Here is a 24,806-nt window from a genome sequence, read left to right on the forward strand (position 1 = left end):
TAATATTTGGCACAGAAGAAGTTCAGTTGAGCTGATTTTGAGTTACCTCACTATGCATCATATAGTCACATACTTCCCAACATGTGTGAAGTTTTATTGTCATTAATACTATTACAGCAAGTATGTTCATCTACTTGTAAGTTATTTGGAATTTACTGGACATGCTTTAATGTTAGCTCAGAATACTCTATGGCATAAATAAATCACTCAACAGCATTATAAAAATATGCCTCAACTCCCAGTTAGGTGCCCCATGAACAAAACAACATAACTACTATATACAACAAATACCGCATTTGTCTTTCCTCAAATGCCCATGGAAATTCAGAGAACTGCTTTGCTTTAAAGTTCAGTATTAGTGTTTAAGATTCATCAGCATGTAATATCCTCCATTTATGTATTAGATACAGAAAGTAAATTATCATTGGTAAAAGTGCAGTTCCTCTTTGGTTTAACCTTTAATGGAGAGCAGAAGGGTGTCACTTTATGGATGGTCCACAAGCAATCTCTTACATGTTCATCTGTCTCTCCCTCGCTCTTGTTGAATATGTTCTTTGTGTCACTAATGCTTGATCAACTCAATTTCTAATCTTTAGTTATTCCACCCTCCTTGGTTTTTATTCAGATTAGGTGGCAGAATTAAAGGGTGAGTGATGACTTTCTGCTGTGATTAAGGTAGAAATACAATTGCAGCTGGAACAAATGGATATAAAATAGCTCAGCCATATTGGAAGTCTTCCCTAGACCTCATTTTTCTTCCATTAGAGATTAGCATTGAGGCGATTTGTTGTCAAGTGTCAAGGCTTCCAGAAAATATCATCATTACCCTACCTGGTTATAGATCCAGAGAGTAGTATGCAGTGAAAACATATTATGCTTGCCAACTGTCAAGTAAGTATCTTCCCTTCTTCCTTAGTTGTGCTCCAAAGAGATGAATATGTCTGTCTGTTTCTGAATAGTTGGAACTAGAAACTAAACATTACAATTTGAATCACTACATCAATTGTCCCAACCTCATTTCCAGACTCTATTTTGAGTTTGTTCCATTGGACTCACATGAAAAATTAAGACTTAGTAAACCCCAAGATGCCATAGAGAACTATAAGAAACACCTGTGAAATGAGAGTGGGTGGGTTTCAATCCATCAGTGGTCTGTATTTTGAAAGTAGTTGCAATTATTGTTTTCTAAACTAACATTTGCAGGTTGAAGTCTGCACAAAATACGCCTGTGTAAAAAGCAACAGAACCCAAATCACCACTGTGGAAGATACTCCAAGTGATATACCAACTCCCACAATTCATGGCATCACTTCAAGGTACCAATTCTTTATCAGTTAATCTAAAGAACTGACCATAAGCAATTAAAATAAAAATAAAAGCAATCATTCCTGCCATGACAATCTCATTTAGTAGATTACTATAAATATGTCTGTAAATCAAATTTTTGTGCCCATTGATCCTCAATGGGCACATCCCCTAACATTTAAGCTTTGATTTTTCTGATTGTCCAGCTTCACTTCCTTTTACTTAGTAATCTGTGAAAAATGTTGGAGTACATGAGAAAGTTGTCCTTCAGTAAATTCTTTTGTGAGGCAAATAATACAATTTTAATTAGAATGACTATATCCTAACTTAATCTCTTTGAAAGAAATTAGACTTAGGTATATCAGATTTTCCTACAGCTAGAAATAGCTGTAAAATAACTAGGGGAGATAAATTATTGGATAACCTTTACAATTGTATCAGATTCTTCATGGAATCCCTTTATTTTTGTGTACTCTTTTGTTGCTGAGCAATGACCATAGTTTGAAAGTGATCCTCTTTCAAGTCAAAATTAGCAATTTAAGAGAAAAAAGATGTAACATCAAGGTTTCCAAATCAAAAGTAATATGAAATTTTTACCTCTCTGTGTCAAGTCAAAGGCAGAGAAAGAAATCTGAGTATTCCCACATCATATTTTTTCTCTAACCAAATGAATCGCCTTTCATCTACACACACACACGCACACACACAATTATATCCCATATACACACATGCACACTGACTGAAATAATCAACATGTTATAAAATATTTCAATTCTGAAGGATTCCTTTATGACATATTGCAAATTATAGGTCTTTTTAAAATCATTTCAAAAATAATCTATACCAATTTGGAGAACTAGTGATTAAAATAATTAGAAAAACTCAAATAATTGAATTCTTAGATGTTCAGGGCAAAAACAGTCCTTTCTTCTTGAGCATATATTCTATCAAACACATGATGATATCTGTCTAATGTGGGGTGCATGCATGCTAAGTCATTTCATTGGTGTCCTACTCTGCAATCCTATGGACTGTAGCCCTCCAGGGTCCTCTCTCCATGGGCTTCTCCAACAAGAATACTGGAGTGGGTTGCCATGCTCTCCTATAGCTAATGTGGGATATGTTAATTAATTGATAATTCCCTTAACAGATTTTTTTCATCTATCCACATGATTGCCTACCTTTTGGGGGGAAAATGGTCAAATTTAAGGGACACCAGAGACCTTCATTTATTTTTTTCAGCAAACATACTTGTGGGTATAATAATATAAGAGGCAAAGGTAATACAAAGTAGTGTAAGATAGGGCTCTAAATGTTCACAGTTCCGGTCAACTGTGGGAGATGCTGCCCTAAACAAACATTTATAGAACAGAGTGAAAAACACTATAATAAAAGTTTATAATGTGCAAGAAGTGCATTAAAAAAAAAAACACCTCAACTCTACCCATAATTATCAGTGAAGACATGAAAGATGTGACATTTGAGTTCATTCCAAAGAACTCAAGGAAGAAGTATAAATAGGTAGGTGGATGTTGTCAAATTTCTTGTCTATTAGCATCCCCAGGACTCAAGCCTAGGTGAATGGCATAAGGGAATATGTCTTAGATTACATATTTATATATAGCTAAAAATATGTAAGGCTTTTCAGAAATTGAGCAAATATCCATTTGAGACTCTGTCTCTAAGCTATCTTTAAGAAGATTCTTGTGGATGATAACAGAAAAAATATTTTTAGTTGGGTTTAAAGATTGCTTTTCCCCAAATATATTAAATTGGTGCCAAAAACAATTAAAAGGGCATATTTATTTTTTTTTAAAGAGCAAGAAAAATGACAAAGCAGATGACAACAAAAGAAGATAGATTTTTAACACAATTATGAAAGCAAAATTTGCCTTGGGAGAGGCACTTGCCAAAGGGGTAGTTGGCAGAGGGAGATGATGACACAAAACAAACTAATTTGCTCTGCAGAGAACTTCAGTGTCTGAGCACTTAACAGACTTTCAGGATTGTGAATAAGGGCAAGAAGGGATAAAGTTCAAAGATGAAATCATGGGATTGGCCGAAAGTCTTAAAAAAAAAAAAAAGAGTGGTTGGGACCTATAATTAGTCAGGGTTCTCCAGGGAAACAAAACCAAATGTGAAAACTCAGGAAAGCTTGCGGTCTCGTCCCAGTCCATGTCCAAAGTTTTGAGAATTAGAGGAGCTAATGGTATAAATCTTGGTCCAAATCTGAGAGTGAGAGAAGATTGATTAGATCAAGTAGTCAATCAGAGAGGAAGAATTCTCCCTCCCTTCAATTTTTTCTTCTACTCAGACCCTCAACTGATTGGAGGGTTGAGAGTAGAGCCCACCTACATTGTGAAGAGCAATCTGCTTCACTGGGCCACAGATTCCAATGCTTACCTCATCAAAAATAACCCTGCAGACACACCTAGAAATCATTTTTAACCAGATGTCCTCGACCCTGTGGCCCAGTCAACTTAACACAAAATTAGCCACTACAGAATTCAAGGTCCCCTACCTCTATATTATTCATCAAAGTGTTGATTTAGCTTTCTCCTTGTGGCATATTCCACCAACAGGAGATCAGAAGTTTTTTTCTCAAGAAACTGAACAGAGTATTTAGGAATTAGGGCTACTAGGCACAGGGGAAATCTGGAATGAGGGGCAAAGGTGAAAATCATGATAAAGTGTAGACTACAGTTAGAATGATGGCACCTCAGCTGCTTTCCCCAGCTCTGGTTTTAGAAACAAATATCCAGTCATAAATGTTTCCATACAGAAGGGCATTCTTCTCTGAAAACGTCTGAGTGACCCCAGATAAAATAATTCCATAAACTAGCAGATCAGGATCCCCTAAAAGAAAAGATAATTTACCAACTGGTCACACAGTAGGGAATTTCATCAATCAACAACCTCAGTCATATATAAATCTTCTCGTCACCTTTTTTATCTTAAAGATTAAAAGAAACAAATTTAAAATAATTAAATAAGCACAGAGACAATGCAGGATGAGGGAAAAAATACATAACCACCTCAGAGGGATAAAAAGACATCCTGTATTTATAAAACAACACTAAAAAAAAAAAATCCTACTTGGAAAAAATTAAAGTAAAGCAGGACTTGGGGAGGGATATCTCATGGAAATTGAAAGTGTGAGAGCTGAATTAAAACTTTGGAAGAAAGTTTAAAGTCTCTGAAAGTGCAATAACAATGAAATATGTTACTAAAAAAGAAATTAAGAAAAATCTTAAAATCCAGGAAATCAACTATTTGGATAATAAGAGTTCCAGAAAGAGAGAACAGAGGGGAAAAAGGGAAGAAAATAAAGATGACAAGAAAATATTCCCAAATCAAGATATCAGTAAGTAGATTCCAAGGTGTTATAGATGCCAGGAAAATGACTGAATCATAACCATATAAGGGGATATCATCTGGAAATTTCAAAATACCAGGTTAAAAAATTGCAGTCAAAAAGCTTCCAGGGAGAGAACAAGATGGCAGAGGAGTAGGTGGATGTGGAGTACCTCCCTCTCCACGGATACATCAGGAATACACCTTCAGACACAGAAGTGCACGCAGAACACCAGCTGAGAGTGGACAGGAGTACCTGACTAGAAGAAAAGAATATATAGATCCATGCAAAACTCAGTAGGATGAAGGAACTAGGGGGAAAAACGGGAGTGTTGGTAGGACTGGACCTTCCCTTAGTGGTGGGGGAACTGAAGCAGGGATCTGATCCTCACATCAAGGCAATTGTCTGAGTCAGAGGAGAAACATTTAAGGCTGAGAGTGAAACAGCTCATCTGTGGCAGCCTAAATAGAATGAGAATCAGACAGTCCTTGCTGCAGCCATACATATCCCGGACAGGGATGCAAGTCCGCTAGAAGGCGCAGCGGCTGGGAGCTGGAGTTTAGGGATTGTGGAGCGATCCCACAGCGATCGCTGCTGTTGACTCCAGAGAGAGGGGTTGCGAGGATGTGAGGGAGGAGGCTGTGGTGGGAAATGCCTGTGGAGGAAAGCCACGCAGCCATGGAAGCAAGGTGATACTGCTGAGTCTTGCGATGGGTTGGAACCATCACCATAGCCTCTCTCCCCTCCCACGCCAACCACAGAGAGGCTGGCCCATCAAATGCCTGAGGCCCTGAACTACAGAGTAGGACCGCACCCAGGGTGCCCCTTTAAGTGCCTGACGTGCAGATCCACAGAACAGGACCCCAGCCAGGGGTCCCCTCTATGTGCCTGACATGCAGAACAACAGAGGAGGACCCCGGGAAGGGGAGCCTTCTAAGTGCCTGAATGGGCAGAGTTACGGAGAAAGACTGGCCAAAGAGGCCTTCTGATCACCAGCTACAAGAGGCTCAAGAAAAGACTCTGATAGGGCTCTAACTCCTGCGGTGGAGGCAGTCCATGTCCCTGCACACTTAGCGCCACCAGGGTCCCTGAGAGCCAAGCAGCTGCACCACCTTCATGCTTAACTCTCACTGGAGCAGAGCTGCCACAGGCCAAAAAAAGGTCTTGTGTCTATGCGCGCAGGCTCACTTTGGTCGTGTCCAAATCTTTGCGACCCTGTAGACAGTGGCCTGCCAGGCTTCTCTGTCAGGCGGGTTCTCAGCAAGAATACTGTAGCATATTTGCCAATACTGGTTGCCATGCCCTTCTAGAGGATTGTATTTCCTGCTGCCCTAACTGCCAACCTCCCTGAGTACCTGGTGCTGCCAGAACCCCTGCAACTCAAGCAATTGCACCAGCTCCACACCTGGCCCTCACAAGGGCAAACACAAGTCCTCTAGGGCAGCCTCAGCCCCAGTGGACGCCCCATATGCAGAGGTGGAAATAAAGCCACAATTGAAACCCAGGGGCAGTGTGGCTAAGGAAGAATACCCAAAACCTTCCCACCAGCTGTGCAAGCTGCAGATTAAATCCACATGATCAACTAGGCAGGCTCTGTGTCTATGTAATAATAAAAGGACATTGAGAGCTCCCACAAAAAGAACACACAGGAGTAGGACCAGATTAGAATCTGAGCTGCCCCCACAGCAGGTCCAGAGATCAGCACAGTGTTGGAGGGCATCCTAGGGAGGTGAGGTGGACTGTGACTCCCAGTGAGGAAAAGGACTCTGACAGCAGTGACTCCAGAAAAGCATTTACTATTCTTATGTTTTGACTTGTTCTGTAGAATCTTTTGGATTTTTTCTCCTTTCTTTTTTTCTACTCCTCTGTTGTAGTTGTCAATTTTATTGGTACTATGAAATCTAATTAAGCTTCTGAGCTTTCTTTTTTTCTCAGTCACATTTTTTAATTGTTGTTATAAACCTCTGCCTCTACATTGCACTTTTGCAGTTCTGTGGAGTTTTCCTTTTTTTTCTCTCTCTCTTTTTTTTTATTTTTAATTTTTTAGACCTATTTTTTCTACATTTACTCTTTTGTTTGCTTTTCCTACTGTCCTTTCCCCCTTGCAGTTAATTTTTAATGTATATAAATCTTCTTTATCTACCTCTATTTAACTTTGCATATCTATTCTTTCTTTCCTTTTCTCACAACATATTTGTTAATTTTATTTTCATTGCTTTATTCCCCAATTAACACCTTGCTTTAGATTTGTTTTCCAGTTTGTCCTTATAGTTAGTTTTGTTCTTAACTGTTAGATATAATTTTTAGTTTCCTTCATTTTCTGAGTCAATCTATGGTACTTTATTTTTGTTGAACTGTTTTGATTTTGCTTACAGGTATATATGTGTATGTGTGTATTCAGTTACACTTTTTATTGTTGTTATAAACCTCTGCCTCTACGTTGGGCTTTTGCAGTTCTGTAGAGTTTTCATATTTTTTTTTCCTTTTTTCTTTTCTCTTTGTTATAATCTTAAATTTTCTTAAACCTATTATTTTTTCTACATTTATTCCTTTGTTTGCCTTTCCTACTGTTCTTTTCCCTTGCAGTTAATATTTAAAATATATAAATCTTCCTCATCTACCTCTATTTAACTTTGCATATCTATTTTTTCTTTCCTTTCCTCTCAACATATTTGTTAGTTTTGTTTTCATTGCTTTATTCCCCACTTGGCACATTATTTTAGTTTTGTTCTCTAGTTTGTGCTTTAATTAGTTTTGTTCTTAACTGGTAGATATAGTTTTTGATTTCCTTTGTTCACTGGGTCAATCTATGGTAGTTTATTTTTGTTGGACTGTTTTGACTTTGGTCATGCGTGTGTAGGTATATGTGTTTATTCCATTATTTTAATTATTATTTGCCTGATTTTGTAACTGCCATTTGGCTGGCGTTCATCTTTGGTTCCTCATTTTGGGGTATTTGTTTTAATTTCACTTAATGCTATAACAAACCACTTGTGGAATCTTCATTCCTGACCAGAAATCAAGCTCTGAGTCTTTAGAGTGGGAGCACTGACTCGAAGACCCTAGACTACCAGAGAACTAACCCTAGGAAGTATCAAACAGTGAGAACTCACACCAAGGAAAACACTTGAATACAAGACATGGCACCACCCAACCACCAGTAGCACCCTCTGCAGAATGCCTCATTTAACAACAAACAAAACACAAACCCAGTCATCAGCAGACAGGATTACCACCTCACCCAGCCTTGCCCATCAGAGGAAAAACAAACAAACAAGCAACAACAACAAAAACTAAGCACAAATCTCACCCTATATGAAGCTTACACAAATGACTGGACCAACCTTGGGAGGGAAGAATCCAAAAGGAAGAAAGGATTCAACCATGAAGCCTGGGAAAAGGATACTTTAAACATAATAAGTTTAAAAAAAATTAATGAAAAGGCAGAGAAATATTACACAAATGAAGGAACAAACTAGGAACACAGAAGTCCAAATAAATGAAGAGGAAGTAGGCAAACTACCTGAAAAAGAATTCAGAATAATGATGGTAAAGATGATCAAAAACCTTGAGAACAAAATGGAGAAAATGCAAGAATCAATTAACAAAGACCTAGAGGAATTAAAGAATAAACATACAGAGACAAACAACGCAATTATTGAAATTAAAAATACTCTAGAAGGAATCAATAGCAGAATATCTGAAGCAGAAGAAAGAATCAGTGAGCTGGAAGATAAAATGTTGGAAATAACTTCTGAAGAGCAGAATAAAGTCAAAAGAATGAAAAGAACTGAGGATAGACTCAGACACCTCTGGAACAATATCAGACACACCAACATTCAAATTATAGGGGTCCCAGAAGAAGAGAAACAGAAAGGGTATGAGAAAATTTTTGAAGAGATTATAGTTGAAAATTTCCCCAACATGGAAAAGGAAATAGTCAATCAAGTCCAAGAGACACAAAGAGTCCCATACAAGATAAACCCAAGGAGAAATATGCCAAGACACATACTATTCAAACTAACAAAGAGTAAACATGAAGAATATTAAAAGCAGCAAGGGAAAAGCAACAAGTAACATGCAATGGAAACTCCATACACTGAACAGCTATCTTTCAGCAGAAACTCTGCAGGCCAGAAGGGAATGGCAGGATATCTTTAAAGTACTGAAAGGGAAAAATCTACAACAACAATTACTCTACCTGGCAAGGATCTCATTCAAAATTGATGGAGAAATAAGCTTTTCAGACAAGCAAAAGTTAAGAGAATTCAGTCCCACCAAACCAGCTTTACAACAAACGTTAAAGGGACTTATATAGTCAAGAAATACAAGAGAAGAAAACAGATCTACACAATCAACCATAAACAATTAAGAAAATGTCAATAGGAACATATATATCAATAACTACTTTAAATGTAAATTGATTAAATGCTCCAATCAAAAGACACAGACTGGCTGAATGGATACAAAAACAAGACCCATATATATGCTGTATACAAGAAACCTACTTCAGACCTCAAGACACATATAGACTGAAAGTGAGAGGATGGAAAAATATATTCCATGCAAATGGGAAGCAAAAGAAAGCTGGAGTAGCAATCCTCATATCAGACAAAATAGACCTTAAAATGAAGAACACTACAAGAAATAAGGAAGGACACTACATGATGATCAAGGGATCAATCCAAGAGGAAGACATAACAATTGTATCTATGCACCCAACATAGGAACACCTCAATACATAGACAAGCACTAGCAGACACAAAAGGAGAAATTGACAGTAACACAAACATAGTAGGAGGCTTTAACACCCCACTCACACCAATGGACAGATCATCAAAACAGAAAATTAATAAGGAAACACAAGTCTTAAATGATACATTAGATGAGATGGACTTCATTGATATCTTCAAGACATGTCATCCAAATGCAGAAGAATACACCTTCTTTTCAGTATACATGGAACATTCTCCAGGATAGACCACATCTTGGGTCATAAATCAAACCTCAGTAATTTGAGAAAATTGAAATCATATCAAGCATCTTCTCCAACCACAATGATATGAGACTAGATATCCATTACAAGAAAAAACTGTAAGGAACACAAACACATGGAGATTAAACAACACATTTCTAAATAGCCAATTACTGAGGAAATCAAAAGGGAAATAGAAAAATTTCTAGAAACAAATGCCACTGAAAAAACGACAGCTCAACACCTAAGAGGGAATTTTGTAGCAATACAATCCTACTCCAGAAACAAGAAAAACATCAAATAGACAACCTAACTTGACACTTAAAACAACTGGAAAAAGAAGAACAAAAAAACCCCTAAACTTATTAGAAGGAAAGAAATCATAAAGATCCAAGCAGAAATAAATGAAAAAGAAATTAAAGAAAAAATAGTAAAGATTAATAAAACTAAAAGCTGGTTCATTGAAAAGATAAACAAAATGGACAAACCTTTAGCCAGACTCATCAAGAAAAAAAGAGAGAGAATCAAATCAACAAAATTACAAGTGGAAAAGGAGAGGCTACAACAGACAATGCAGAAATACAAAGGATTATAAGACTATTATGAATGACTATATGGCAATAAACTGGATAACCTGGAAGAAACGGACAGATTCTTAGAAAAGTTCATTCTTCCAAGACTGAGCCAGGAAGAAATAGAAATTATGAACAACACAATAACAAGCACTGAAATTGAAGCTGTGATTAAAAATCTCCCTAAAAGCAAAAGCCCAGGACCAGATGGCTTCAAAGGAGAATCCTGTCAAACATTTAAAGAGCTAATGCCTATCCTTTTAAAATTCTTTCAAAAAATTACAGAGGAAGGAACACTTCCAAACTCATTCTATGAGGCCACCATCACCCTGATACCAAAACCAGACAAAAACAGCACAAAAGAAGAAAACTACAGGCCAATATCACTGATGAACATAGATGCAAAATCCTCAACAAAATTTTAGCAAGCAGAATTCAACAACTCATCAAAAACTCATACACCATGATCAAGTTGGGTTTATTCCAGCAATGCAAGGATTATTCACTATAGGCAAATCAATCAATGTGATACACCAATTAACAAATTGAAAGATAAAAACCATATGATCATCTCAATAGATGCAGAAAAAGACTTTGACAAAGTTCAGTACCCATTTATGATTAAAATTCTTCAAAAAATGGGCATAGAAGGAACCTACCTCAACATAGTAAAGGCCATATATGATAAGTCTACAGCAAACATTATTCTCAATGGTGAAAAACTGAAAGCACTCCCCCTGAGATCAGGAACAAGACAAAGATGTCCACTTTCACCACTATTATTCAACATAGTTCTGGAAGTCCTAGCCACAGCAATCAGAGAAGAAAAATAAATAAAAGGAATCCAGAGTGGAAAAGAAGAAGTAAAGCTCTCACTGTTTGCACATGACATGATACTGTACATAGGAAACCCTAAAGATAGTATCACAAAATTACTAAAGCTAATCAGTGAACTTAGCAAAGATGTAGTATACAAAATCAATACACAGAAATCACTTGCATTTCTATATACTAACAATGAAAAATCAGAAAGCAAAATTAAGGAATCAATCCCATTCACCATTGCAACAGAAAGAATTATACATCTAGGAATAAACTTACCTAAGGAGACAAAAGAACTGTACACAGAAAATTATAAGACACTGATGAAAGAAATCAAAGATGACATAAACAGATGGAGAGATATTCCATGTTCCTGGATAGGAACGATCACTATTGTGAAAATGACTATTCTATCAAATGAAATCTACAGATTCAATGAGATCCCTATCAACTTACCAATGGCTTTTTTCACAGAACTAAAACAAAAAATTTCACATTTCATATGGAAACACAAAAGACACCTGAATAGCCAAAGCAGTCTTGAGAAAGAAGAATGGAGCTGGAAGAATCAACCTTCCTGAGTTCAGATTACACTACAAAGCTACAGTCATCAAGACAGTATGGTGCTGGCACAAAAACAGAAATATAGACCAATGGAACAAGATAGAAAGCTCAGAAATAAACCCATGAACTTATGGGTACCTTATTTTTGACAAAGGAGGCAAGAATATGCAATGGGGCAAAGAAGCCTCTTCAATAAATGGTGCTGGGAAAACTGGACAGCATGTAAAAGAATGAAATTAGAACACTTCCTAACACCACACACAAAGATAAACTCAAAATGGATTAAACACCTAAATGTAAGACCAGAAACTATGAAACTCTTAGAGGAAAACATAGGCAGAACACTCAATGAGATAAATCAAAGCAAGATCCTCCATGACCCACCTCCTAGAGTAATGGAAATAAAAACAAAAGTAAACAAGTGGGACCTGATTAAACTTAAAGCTTTTACACAGCAAAGGAAGCTATAAGCAAGGTGAAAAGACAAGCCTCAGAATGGGAGAAAATAATAGCCAATGAAACAACTGACAAAGGATTTATTTCCAAAATATACAACCGTCTCATACAACTCAATACCAGAAAAATAAGCAACCCAATCAAAAAATGGGGAAGACCTAAACAGACATTTCTCCAAAGAAGATATACAGATGGCTAACAAACACGTGAAAAGATGCTCAACATCACCCATGATTCAGTTCAGTTCAGTCGCTCAGTCGTGTCCGACTCTTTGTGACCCATGAATTGCAGCATGCCAGGCCTCTCTGTCCATCACCAACTCCCGGAGTCTACCCAAACCCATGTCCATCGAGTTGGTGATGCCATCCAACCATCTCATCCTCTGTTGTCCCCCAAATGCAAATCAAAATTACAATGAGATATCACCTCACACCAGTCAGAATGGCCATCATCAAAAAGCCTACAAACAATAGACTGGAGAGGGTGTGGAGAAAGGGGAATGCTCTTGTGCTGTTGGTGGGAATGTAAATTGATACAGTCACTATGGAAGACAGTATGGAGAGTCCTTAAAAAACTGGGAATAAAACCACCATATGACATAGCAATCCCACTCCTAGGCATACTCTCTGAGGAAACAAAAACTGAAAAAGACACATGTATCCCATTGTTCACTCCAGCACTAGAACATGGAAGCAACCTAAATGTCCATTGACAGATGAATGGATAAAGAAGAAGTGGTGGTACATATACAGAATGGAATATTACTCAGCCATAAAAGGAATGCGTTTGAGTCTGTTCTAATGAGTTGGATGAACCTAGAGCCCATTATACAGAGTGATGTAAGTCAGAAAGAGAAAGATAAATATTGTATTCTAATGTATTTATACAGAATCTAGAAAAATGGTGCTGAAGAATTTATTTACGGGGCAGCAATAGAGAAACAGACATAGAGAATAGACTTATGGACATGGGGAGAGGGGAGGGGAGGGTAAGATGTACGCAAAGAGTAAGATGGAAACTTACATTACCATGTGTAAAATAGACAGCCAACGGGAATTTGCTGTATGGCTCAAGAAACTCAAGCAGGGGCTCTGCATCAACCTAGAAGGGTGGGATAGGGAGGGAGATGGGAGGGACGTTCAAAAAAGGAGGGGATATATGTGTACCTATGGCTGATTCATGTTGAGGTTTGACAGAAAACAGCAAAATTCTGTAAAGCAATTATCTTTCAATAAAAATAAATTAATTAAAAAGCTTCCAGGAAGAAAAGACAGATCATGTACATACCTCACTAAAAATTTGGATGACATTATCAGACTATAAACAGCAACATTCATTGCTAGGAAAATGATGAAATAATGCCTTAAATTCTGAATTAAAAAAAAATTTTATCTTATTATTCCATACTTAGTCAATATCAATTATATATTTGTTCAGAATAGAGGCAACTTAAGGCATGTGAAGAGAAAAAAAATATATAGATTTTATTGAAAACTGACAAGAATATCAAGAGAACTACCTAGTTTTAACAATGAATTAAACTTCCAAAAATGTTCTGGGTTTTCTAAATTTGTTTATTTTTTAATTCTCTAAATTTTTTAAATTTGTTTTTAATTTACATACAGTAAAAAACATTCTTTTTTGCTTCACATTTCTATAAGTTTTGAAAAATATATCGAGTTGTGTGAACACTGCTGCAATTAACATATAGCACTGTTCCATTATGTCAAAATAGTTCTTCACACCAGCCCCTTTATAGTCAATTCCTCCTCCACCCTCCCCCATTTTGAGGAAACATTGTTCCATTTCTGTAAGTTTGCCTGTTTCATGTTGTCATATAATTGGAGTCATACAGTATGTAGCCATTTAAAAAGCCTGACTTCTTTCACTCTACATAATGCATGTAAGATTCATCTATATTATCATAAATATCAATAGTTTATTGATTTTTGTTACTAAATAGTATTCTATTGTATGAATATACCACAGTTTGTATGTCATTTGGGTAGTTTCCAGTTCTTGGTGACTATGAATAAAGTTGCTGTAAACATTTATGTACAGATTTTTATGTGAACGTAGATTCTCATTTCACCTGGGTAAATGATGAGTTGGACTGCTGAATCATATAATAAGTTTATATTTTACTTACTTTATAAGAAACTGCCAAACTGATTTCCAAAGTGACTGGATATTGAATTTTGTTAAATACATTTTCTTCATATTAATTTGTCAATGTGTTTAATTACATTGATTGACTTTCAAATAATTAAGGCTATATTATCTGAATAAAGCCCACTTGGTTGTGATGTATTTTCCTTTTTATATATTCCTGGATTCAATTTGCTATTATCTTGTTGAGGATTATGGTTATCCCTAAAAATACATTGAACTATTTTTATTTCTTGTAATGTCTTTGCCTGCTTTTGGTAAATGGCAATTCTGGGCCCCAAAAATAAGCTGGAAAATATGTCTTCCTTTTCTATTTTCTGAAAGAGATTTTGTGAAAATGGTATTTATTTCTTAAATGTTGGTAGAACTTACCAAAGAAACTCCCCTTTCACTAGAGTTTTTCTTGTTGAGTGGTATTTTACTCAGAATTCAATTTCCTTAACAATGTAGGATGATTCAAGCTATCTGTTTCTTCTTGTGTGAAACTTGTTACCTTGTGTTTGCAAAGAACTGGACATTGAATTTGTCCAATTTATGGACAGGAAGTTGTAATGTTTGTAGAATCTGTATTGATTTGCACCGTTTCATTTCTGATAATGCTAAGTGTCTCTCAATCAGTCTAGACTTTTATCAATTTTGTGAATGTTTTCAGAGAACTATCTTTTGGTTTTATTGGTTTTCTCTATTGCTTTATGTTTTCTATTCCATTAATTAATGATTTCTTTATTGATTTCTTTCTTCTTGCTTTGGATTTATCTTACCCTTCTTTTTTTAGTTGCTTAAAGAGGAAAGCTTGCATTATTGATTTGAGACCTTTCTTCTTTTTGACTAGAACTTTTTAAAGTTAAGAATTTTCCTTTAAGCCATGCTTCAGGTGAATCTCATGAAGTTTGAAATGTTGCATTTTATTTCATTTAATGTTTCAAGATAGTTTTTAATTTCCTTAATACTTCTGCGTTGACTCATGAATTATTTAAAAGTGATTTGCTTAATTCCCAAATATTTTTTAGTTTTTTCAGACATATTTAAGATGTGAGTTTCTAAAGCCATTCTGTTACGGTCTGAAACATGGTTTTATTTTATTGCCTATAATGAGATCTATCATGGTGAATATGCTATGTGTACTTGAGGAGAATGTGTATTCTGCTGTTGTCAGAACATTTTATAAATGTCAGTTAGGTCAAGTTGAGTGATAGTGATGTTCAGGTCATCTGTACACATAATGATTTTCTTCCTGGCTGTTCTATCAATTATTGTGAGAGGAATGTTGAAATCTCCAAATATAACTATGGGCTTATTTATAATAGTTCTTTTTTTTGAACTCTCAGTTTTTGCCTCATGTATTTTGATGTTCTACTATTAGGTTTATGCACATTTAGGATTGTTATGTACTAGTAATTTGACATTTTATTGTTTTGTAATATTCCTTTTCCTTCCTGATAACTTTTTTATCATCAAGTATATTTTGTCTGATAATAATATAGCCACTCCAACTTTCTTTGGATTAGTGTAACTTTGAGTGATTTTGGAGTATTTCCTGCATATTTAAATATCAGGTTGTCATCATGTGTAGAAGGTTGGAGGTTTTGTTTCTTTTGGCAGGTGACCAACTTGGTTAGCTTCAGACTGAAATTTTTGTCTTAGCTTATGTGGTCAGTGGCTCTAATATTAGTTCATTTTTTGAAAGTTTCACCATGCTGCTTTATGTCTGTCCCACTCATGCACCTCTCCATTGGCTTATCTGATGTTTGGTTAGGGGATTATGTAACGGTTCAGATCTCAAAGTCTTTGCTATGTGCTCATGCTTCCCTTTGCTTATGAGGCAGCCATGTGTGTGCACCTTGGAATTAAGACTTGTTTTGATTTGTACACAGAATTAATAGACTGCTTAGCTTTCTCTTCTTTGCGAGTTCCTCTGTGTTTTCCATATCCCTTGGACTTCCTTTTCCAGATCTTTGGCTAGAAAGACATGGTTTCTCTTGGAATTTTAGCCTCCCAAGGTAGCTCACAGTTTATATCAATGGAATTGTTTGAGGGGCAAAGAGATTAAAGAGAAAATATTGAAAAAAAAAAAAAAGTAGGAATTTTTGTGCCATACATTCTTTGGGCCACATTGGAGCACTTTTCCTGGTTTCCCTGGCCAGAAAGCTAGATTTTTCTTAGGATTTTTGATTCTCATTTGCCCACAACTGCCATCATTCAGCTCCTCATCTGGAATCAGAGCAGGAAAAAATAGGAAACAAAATGAAACAGGGATATTCAGCACACCTTCTGGCTTGCTAGGCCTTTTTATATCCTGGCCAGAAAGATTAGGTTACTCTCAAACCTAGACAGCATATTAAAATGCAAAAATATCACTTTGCCAACAAAGGTCCATATAGTCAAAAGTATGGTTTTTCCAGTAGTCATGTACAGGTGTGAGAGTCGGACCATAAAGAAAGCTGAGTACCAAAGAATTGATACTTTCAAACTGTGGTGCTGGAGAAGACTTGAGAGTCACTTGGACTGCAAGGAGGTCAAACCAGTCAATCCTAAAGGAAATCAACCCTGAATATTCATTGTAAGGACTGATGCTAAAGCTCCAATACTTTGACCAACTGATGTGAAGAGCTGCCTCATTTGAAAAGACCCTGATGCTGGGAAAGATTGAAGGCAGGAGGAGAAGGGGATGACAGAGGGATGAGATGGTTGGATGGCATCATCAACTCAGTGGACATGAGTTTGAGCAAACTCATGGAGATAGTGAATGACAGGGAAGCCTGGTGTGCTGCAGTCCATAAGGTTGCAAAAGTCAAACACAACTGAGTGACTGAACAACAACAACATGGGTTTTGCTTGCCCAGTGCACGGTTCCACACTGGAGCTGCTCTTCAGCTGAAGATGGGGACAATAAAAGGAAAAACAATGGGAAACTCACCCTATAATGTTTGCTCTTCAAATACTGGCTTCTTTCCTGATTTGCCAATATTGTTAACTTTTCAAAGTCCTTAGGTGGTTGCTTTTTGTAATTTGAGCTGACTTTTTAGCAATAATCAACAGGCATATGTGTGTGTGTGTGTGTGCTCAGTCATGTCCAACTCTTTGCGACCCCATGGATTGTAGCCCACCAGGATCTTCTGTCCATGGGATTATCCAGGCAGTAATACTGGAGCAGGTTGCCATTTACTCCTCTAAGGGATCTTTCCTACCCAGGAATCACACCCACATCTCCTGCATTGGCAGGTGGACTCTTTACCACTGAGCCACCAGGGAGAGAGGCTATAAAGGACTTTTCCATATTGACCAGCACAGAAATTACCCCTCGCCCATATTTTTCTTTATTCCAATACCTTTGACAACTTTATTTCCTTTTTTTTCTTCTTTTTTGGTGTCAAAGATCTAGCCAAAAAAAAAAAAAAAAGCTGATTTAAATCATTTATAACTGAATATTGGCATGTACAGTCTTTCCTTTCTTAAAATGATCTATCATAGCACAGCAACATTTTCCAAAGGCAAAACTCTAATGAGCACATATAGGCTGCCAAGCCATTAATCAAAATTACTCCAACACCAAAGCAGTTAGCCTCCTGTGTGCATGTTATTGTTTGTGTAATTTCATTATACTTCTGGCAACATGTACATGTTAGTTGTTTCTATTTTGGTTTAAGAAACTCTCTTATATTAGCAACATGAAAAATCAAGTGTGAAATCCTTCCAGATAAATGTCAGTAGACAAAGTTTTCTTCTATAGCACTCAAAATATTTTGGTTTCTAATAACACACATATTTCTTAGATTATTTTTGGTAAAATGTCATAGTCAACAAATTTTAACTTTTGTATGTTTTAATAACATATACAGATAGCTTACCAGCCTGTTTGATTATAAGCATGGAGCACATCATCTTTGTCTTTGGCCCTAACCTATACTTTGCATTTGACTACAACGTCTTCCGCACAAGCAGTTATGTATGGTTTTCCCAATTATATATAATCCAGAAATGCCCTTGCACACAAATGTAGAAAGATCAGATGAATCCTTCTAGGTTTATAAGCTACTCCTCTGGAAACAAACTCTGTTTCTACATCACATTTTCCATACTTGTCATATTATCATCAGCTGCTTCTACATACCCGAAGAGTGCTAACGACTGATCGATAGCCCGGACATGTCTGGCCGTGGCCTACACGTGCCCTGGGTAGTTCATTTATTTGCCTCGGTGGATTTGCTAGAGTGGAATTTAATCAATAGCTAATTCATTAATTCTGGTCCTCAAGAATGTAGAGACTGCGCTGGATGAAGATAGCTGTCTGGTGCTGGCTTTGACTGAAATATGACAGACACTGCCACTGACGGCTTCACTGGGTACTGGGTTGCCTCTGAAGTTCACTTATTTATTCTCCATAAGTGAATAAGCGAAGAGAAGAACATAAACCAGGAAAAGGTTTTATTACATGACTGTTAGTATTCCAAAATGCATGATTTCCAGGCATGAGGCTCAAGGGAAAGCAGAGAAAGAGAGAAAGAGAGAGAACACAGATCATGTCTCTCATTGCCTTTAGTGGGAACCATGGCAACTTTTACAGTTCCAGATCAGTTTGGGGCTGTATTATTGATGAGAAGTCAGAGGCATAATGTCTTTGTAATACTCACAAATAATTGTTTAAAATTTTGCCTCAAGCTCCGAATAATATAAATGATATTTTCGCACACCAGCTTCTGAGAAGTCTTCATGATAATAGCACAGATTCCGTATCTCTAAATGACACTTAAACCACTATCATCATCCCCCTGTATGAAAATTTCAGAGTACATAACTGGGGATTGAGGATGGCATGAATGGTCAAATCTGGTTGAAAAAGAACTTTTTTGCCTCACCAAATTTGAGGTGAAACTTTGAGGCTTCTATATTTTTATACTATGACACTGGCTATCAGGAAATATCTTCTAGGATTGTTTTCCCTCTCTGACTGTTTCAGTGATTGATAGCTTGAATACTGAAGTGATTTTACAATTAAACATTTTTAAGTCATGCTTTATGTTATGTTTTTAAATGAGGAGTATGCTGGGCTGTAGATGTAGAATTTCAGATCACCTCTTCACCCATATTCTAAACTTTACTTCTTGCCAGTATGGACAAGTTGAGACAGCTTCTTTTTAATTTAATTTTTATGGTATATTGGAGTATGGTTGATTTACAATGTTGTGTTAGTTTCAGGTGTACAACAAAGTGATTCAGTTATACATATACATATATACAATCTTTTTCAGATTCCTTTCCCATATAGATTATTACAGAATATTGAGTAGAGTTTCCTGTGCTATACAGTAGGTCCTTGTAGGTTATGTGTTATATATATAGTAGTGTGGGTATGTTAATCCCAATATCCTAATTTATCTTCCCCCCTCACCTTTCCCCTTGGTAATCATAAAGTTGTTTTGAAAGTCTGTGGATCTGTTTCTGTTTTGTAAATAAGTTCATGTGTATTATATTTTTTAGAGTCTACATATAAGTGATATCATGCAATGTTTGTCTTTCTCTGTCTGCCTTACTTCACTTAGTATAATCATCTCTAGGTCCAATCATGTTGCTGCAAATGGCATTATTTCATTCTTGTTATTATTGAATAATATTCTATTATATTGATATGTATATGTACCGCATCTTTATCCACTCCAATGTCAATGCACACATATGTGCTTCCATGTCTTCGCTATTATAAATAGGGCTACAGTGAGTATTGAGGTACATGTCTCCTTTTGGACCATGTTTTTCTCCAGATATATGCAGGTGCTGTGCTTAGTCGCTCAGTTGTGTCCCACTCTTTGTGCCTCCATGGACTGTAGCCCACTAGGCTCCTCTGTCCATGGGGATTCTCCAGGCAAGAATACTGGGATGGGTTACCATGCCCTCCTCCAGGGGATCTTCCCAACCCGGAATCGAACCCAGGTCTCCAGCATTGCAGGCGGATTCTTTATCGTCTGAGCCACCAGTGAAGCCCCCAGATATATGCCTAGGAGTGAGATTGAAAGGTTGTATGGTAGCTCTATTTTTAGTTTTTGAAAGAACCTCTATACTGTTCTCCATAGTGGCTGCACCAATTTACAGTCCCACCAACAGTATAGGAGGGTTCCCTTTTCTCTACACTCTCTCCAGGATTTTTTGTTTGTAGAATTTTTCATGGTGGCTGTTCTGACTGGTACGGGGTGGTACCTCAATGTGTTTTTGATTTGCATTTCTCTAATAATAAATCACTCAGTCGTGTCTGACTCCTTTCAACCCCATGGAATAGTATATGGAATTCTCCAGGCCAGAACACTGGAGTGGTTGGCTCTTCCCTTCTCCAGGGAATCTTCCCAACCCAGGGATTAAACGCAGGTCTCCTGCATTTCAGGCAGATCCTTTATCAGCTGAGCCATAAGGGAAGCCCAATAATTAGCAATATTGAGCATCTTTTCATGTAACTCTTGGGCCATTTGTATATCTTCTTTGGAGAACTATCTATTTAGATTTTCTGTCCATTTTTTGATTGGGACTGGAATTTTCTGTTTCAGTCTAAAGGATATGAGAACACCTCTCAAAAGGCATCACTTGGAGTGTATCTAGTACTGTTGTACACATTCAATCAATAGTCTTACAATCATACTATCTTTCAGTAAATATTATTTTTCTGATGGCCAATGAATTTATCATCAAACTCATTGTTTGATCAGAAGACCTTACAGAATATTGAGCTTATTCTTAAGACTCTGCCACCACTATTTCCATTTTCTTACTTCCTTCTCTTTCCCAAACTCCTTCTAACTTCTCTACTTTTTGCAGCTCCCAGAGAAGCAGCTCAGTCACTGAGATTTTGAGAGGCTTTGTATGCATCTCCACAAAATCCAGCTTTCCTCCCAATTTACTCTGGCCTTTAAATGCTTCCTGAATATTCATTGGTTTCATTCCAAATCCATTCATTGATTGTGGATGTCCTCAACAGAAAGGCTCTCTCCTACTCAAATAGTTCATTCTTATAGTTTGCATCATACTGATGTAGGATTGGGGGCAGGAGGAGAAGGGGACGACAGAGGATGAGATGGTTGGATGGCATCACTGACTCGATGGACATGGGTTTGGGTAGACTCCAGGAGCTGGTGATGGACAGAGAGGCCTGGCATGCTGCAATTCATGGGATCGCAGAGTCTGACACGACTGAGCGACTGAACTGAACTGAACTGATGTCTCAAAGATCTCTAGCCCCATTTTCTCCCTAAACCCTAGTCCCATGTATTCAGTTTTGTATCAATACTCTATAGTGATAGCCACCCATCACTCCCATAACCTCAAGCCTCAGAAGTTAATTTTCAGCTAACTCATCTTTTCCAACATCCAGTTCTGCAGAGGTACCACTACCATGCATATGATCAGAGACATCTAGCTTTGATTTTTTTAATCCCCTGATTTCACTCAATATCGATTTTAGTCTGTCTTCTTTTGGAGCATCTTCTCCTATCTGTCCCTCTTCTTCATTTCTACCATCATAACCCTAGTTCATTCTTTTATCATTCAAGTTGATGTACCTATCTTAATTCAATGAGATACAAGAAGGAAAGGTTTTACTTTTGCCTATTCCTTGCTACCTAAACATAGTCTTTTGGATGTCCTTTTCCTAACTTTTAAAAAAATCTCTCAGAAATACCTTATGGCTTTCACATTGTTTTTAGTTATGAGCCTCACTTTAGTAGTTAAGATTCATGATCAAGTATTAAAAGTTCATTCCATCTCCAGCAAAATATTAAGTTCACATATGATTCAAAAATCCTACCATTTCACAGGTTCAGACCTGATCTCAGCTTGCCCTTTATCTCCTCCTACTCTTTCTTGCCTATTTCCTTTCATCCAGCCATGTCTCTTTCCAACATTATTACTTTACTGCCATTGCTGGGTAGCCATCCAAGCCCTCTGTGTGGCAGGTAGCACTTTCTTGGACAAGTCTCTGTTTTCCTTGAGAGGACTTTTGAGAATCTCCACAGTCAAGTTCCCTGATATGAATGTTGTCTTCTGCAACTGATCAGTGGTGGCAACAGAGCAGAACATCCCAAAGACTCTCCTTACTGGAGTTCCTTCACACCAAAAGCCTGCCACGGTGGGTGGTATATGTAAAGGGGGCTCACACCTCACCATCTTGCAAGATATCCATTGGCTCTTGGGAAACTCATTCGTCTGTGCCATGCTAAAGATTGATGGTATGCCAATCCTTTCTTGCCTATCATTACAGCTGCTCTGGACAATATCTGGCCATTAGAATTCTCTAGCTGAAAAACAAGCACCTGTTCTTTGGTCATACAGGATGCCAATCCCCATGTCAAGTTAACCCCTAAGTTTCTTTCTATATTCCCCTCTAGGGACAGTAGCAATTTGGCTTAGATATTTCTGTTTCTCAGGAGGTACCAACCAGGAGAAGCAAGTGTTTCCAGTTTTTCTGAGTGATGTATTTAGAATGTCTTCCTCAGCCTAGAGTGTGTTTAGGGGTGGGCTGGGGATGGATTTTAACATCACTCTTCACTAAATAAATCACTCCTCTCTTACACTGTGGCTCAAAAATTTCCAGTGATTTTCCAATGCACTCAAAAAATGAATCCAAAGTTACTTCTGTGTTTTACAAAACCCTGCATGATCTGCAGTCGCCTGTCCCACCCTCCCAACACCCACCTGATTCATTTTCCATCATTCTCTTGCTCACTCCAGTTCTTTCCCACTAGATTCTTTGATTGTCCTGCAACAAGTCAAGTGCATTGTTGTTTCAAAGCCTCTCTACCTCCTGTCTCTCTGCCTAGAAACTCCTGTTCACATGCTTTGTCCCTTCTCCCTGCACAGAAGAACCAGGCCTTCTCAGACCACCAGTTAGACATATTGTGTACTTATGTATATGTTTACTCTTTCATCTTCTCCCAGCAAAATGTAAGTTTATGAAAAAAGGAACTTTGTCTTATTTATTCATAATTATATTATTAGAACAATGCCTCACCTATAGGAGATACTTAGTAAATATTCATTAAATTTTCTTCTTTCAAAAACTTCTTTCAAAAACTCTCCAAGATTTCTATTTATTTGGGATTGGTTTGGGTTTTGCATCAATGTTAATGGATAGTTTTATCCTCAGAACTCAGCAGAATCTTTCTGATCCCTTTTAGAAACAAGATACTTATCAGTCCTAAAGGGAGAAACTCATGTGTCATCCTCAGCTTGGAGCTAAATTGAAGTTCCTAAACAAGAGAAAGATCTATTCAACATTCCTTCACATTTAAATTCCTGATGTAGTGCACTGATAATTTCTCCCTACCCCTCTTCTCTTCCACTCTCATCTGCCAGGTATTAGTTCTAAAAGGGCTTTTTATTCTGCTAGTGACATCCTGCACAATCACCTTATTTCACCATCAAATTCCTCAACATAGTATTTGAGGGGCTTCATAAACTTTCTTCTTAAATTCTGATTGACCTTCCATTATTGCTGGATGTTGATCATTCACTCATCAAGTTGGTCCCATTTCTCTTCTATATATGGCTAGGCTATTTCCTCCCTCTTATTTTTGCTTTTGTGTGTCTTCCTGCTCAGAATTCTTCCTTCCTCCTGTTCCAATTCAAGTCCACATCTACTTCTCCCATGAAACCTTCATTGTTAGTCTAGGCACAATGATCTTTGTTTGGTGTCTCTGTAATACTTCAAGGATATAAATACAATCAATCCTAAAGGAAATCAACTCTGAATATTCATTGGAAGGACTGATGCTGAAGTACTAATATTTTGGCCACCTGATGCAAAGAGTAAGCTCACTGGAAAAGACCCTGATGCTGAGAAAGATTGAGGGCAGGAGGAGAAGTGGGTGACAGAAGATGAGATGATTGGATGACATCACCGACTCAATGGACATGAGTTTGAGCAAACTCTGGGAGATAGTGAAGGACAAGGGAAGCCTGACATGTTACAGTCCATGGGGTCACAAGGAGTCAGACTTGACTCAGTGACTTAACAACAACAATGTAATACTTTTAGTTTGAACTACATGCTTAAACACTTGACTTTACACTGCTGTAATGGCAGCCCACTCCAGTCCTCTTGCCTGGAAAATCCCATGGATGGAAGAGCCTGGTAGGCTACATTCCATGGGATCGTGAAGAGTCGGACACAACTGAGCGACTTCACTTTCACTTTTCACTTTCACTTTTCACTTTCACGCATTGGAGAAGGAAATGGCAACCCACTCCAGTGTTCTTGCCTGGAGAATCCCAGGGACGGAGGAGCCTGGTGGGCTGCCGTCTATGGGGTCCCACAGAGTTGGACACGACTGAAGTGATTTAGCAGCAGCAGCAGCAAAGTGTAATTTGACATGTTTCTGGTATGCATGTTTTATATCCCCTAATACTTAAGGACACACAGTTCTACCTTTTGATATTTTACTTACTACCTGTTATGCTAAGGCTTCCCAGTGGCTCAGACGGTAAAGAGTTTATCTGCAGTGAGGGGGACCCAGGTTCAATCCCTGGGTTGGCAATATCTCCTGGAGAAGGAAATAGCAACCCATTTCAGTATTCTTGCCTGGAAAATCCCATGGAGGGAGGAGCCTGT

General features: G+C 37.5%; 1 protein-coding gene across 1 annotated transcript in view; it reads left to right on the forward strand.

Moving 5' to 3' along the window:
- Nucleotides 1-24,806, forward strand: part of USH2A (usherin) — a 901,466-nt gene that overhangs the window by 639,573 nt on the left and 237,087 nt on the right. The window contains exon 46 of the mRNA XM_081491700.1: nucleotides 1,204-1,316. Within this exon, the coding sequence (XP_081347826.1) occupies nucleotides 1,204-1,316 (113 nt within the window). The remainder of the gene's footprint in view (nucleotides 1-1,203; nucleotides 1,317-24,806) is intronic.

This window comes from Giraffa tippelskirchi, chromosome 5 (genome assembly GCF_054371585.1).
Source record: "Giraffa tippelskirchi isolate mGirTip1 chromosome 5, T2T-mGirTip1v1.2.pri, whole genome shotgun sequence".
Lineage (NCBI taxonomy): Eukaryota > Metazoa > Chordata > Mammalia > Artiodactyla > Giraffidae > Giraffa > Giraffa tippelskirchi.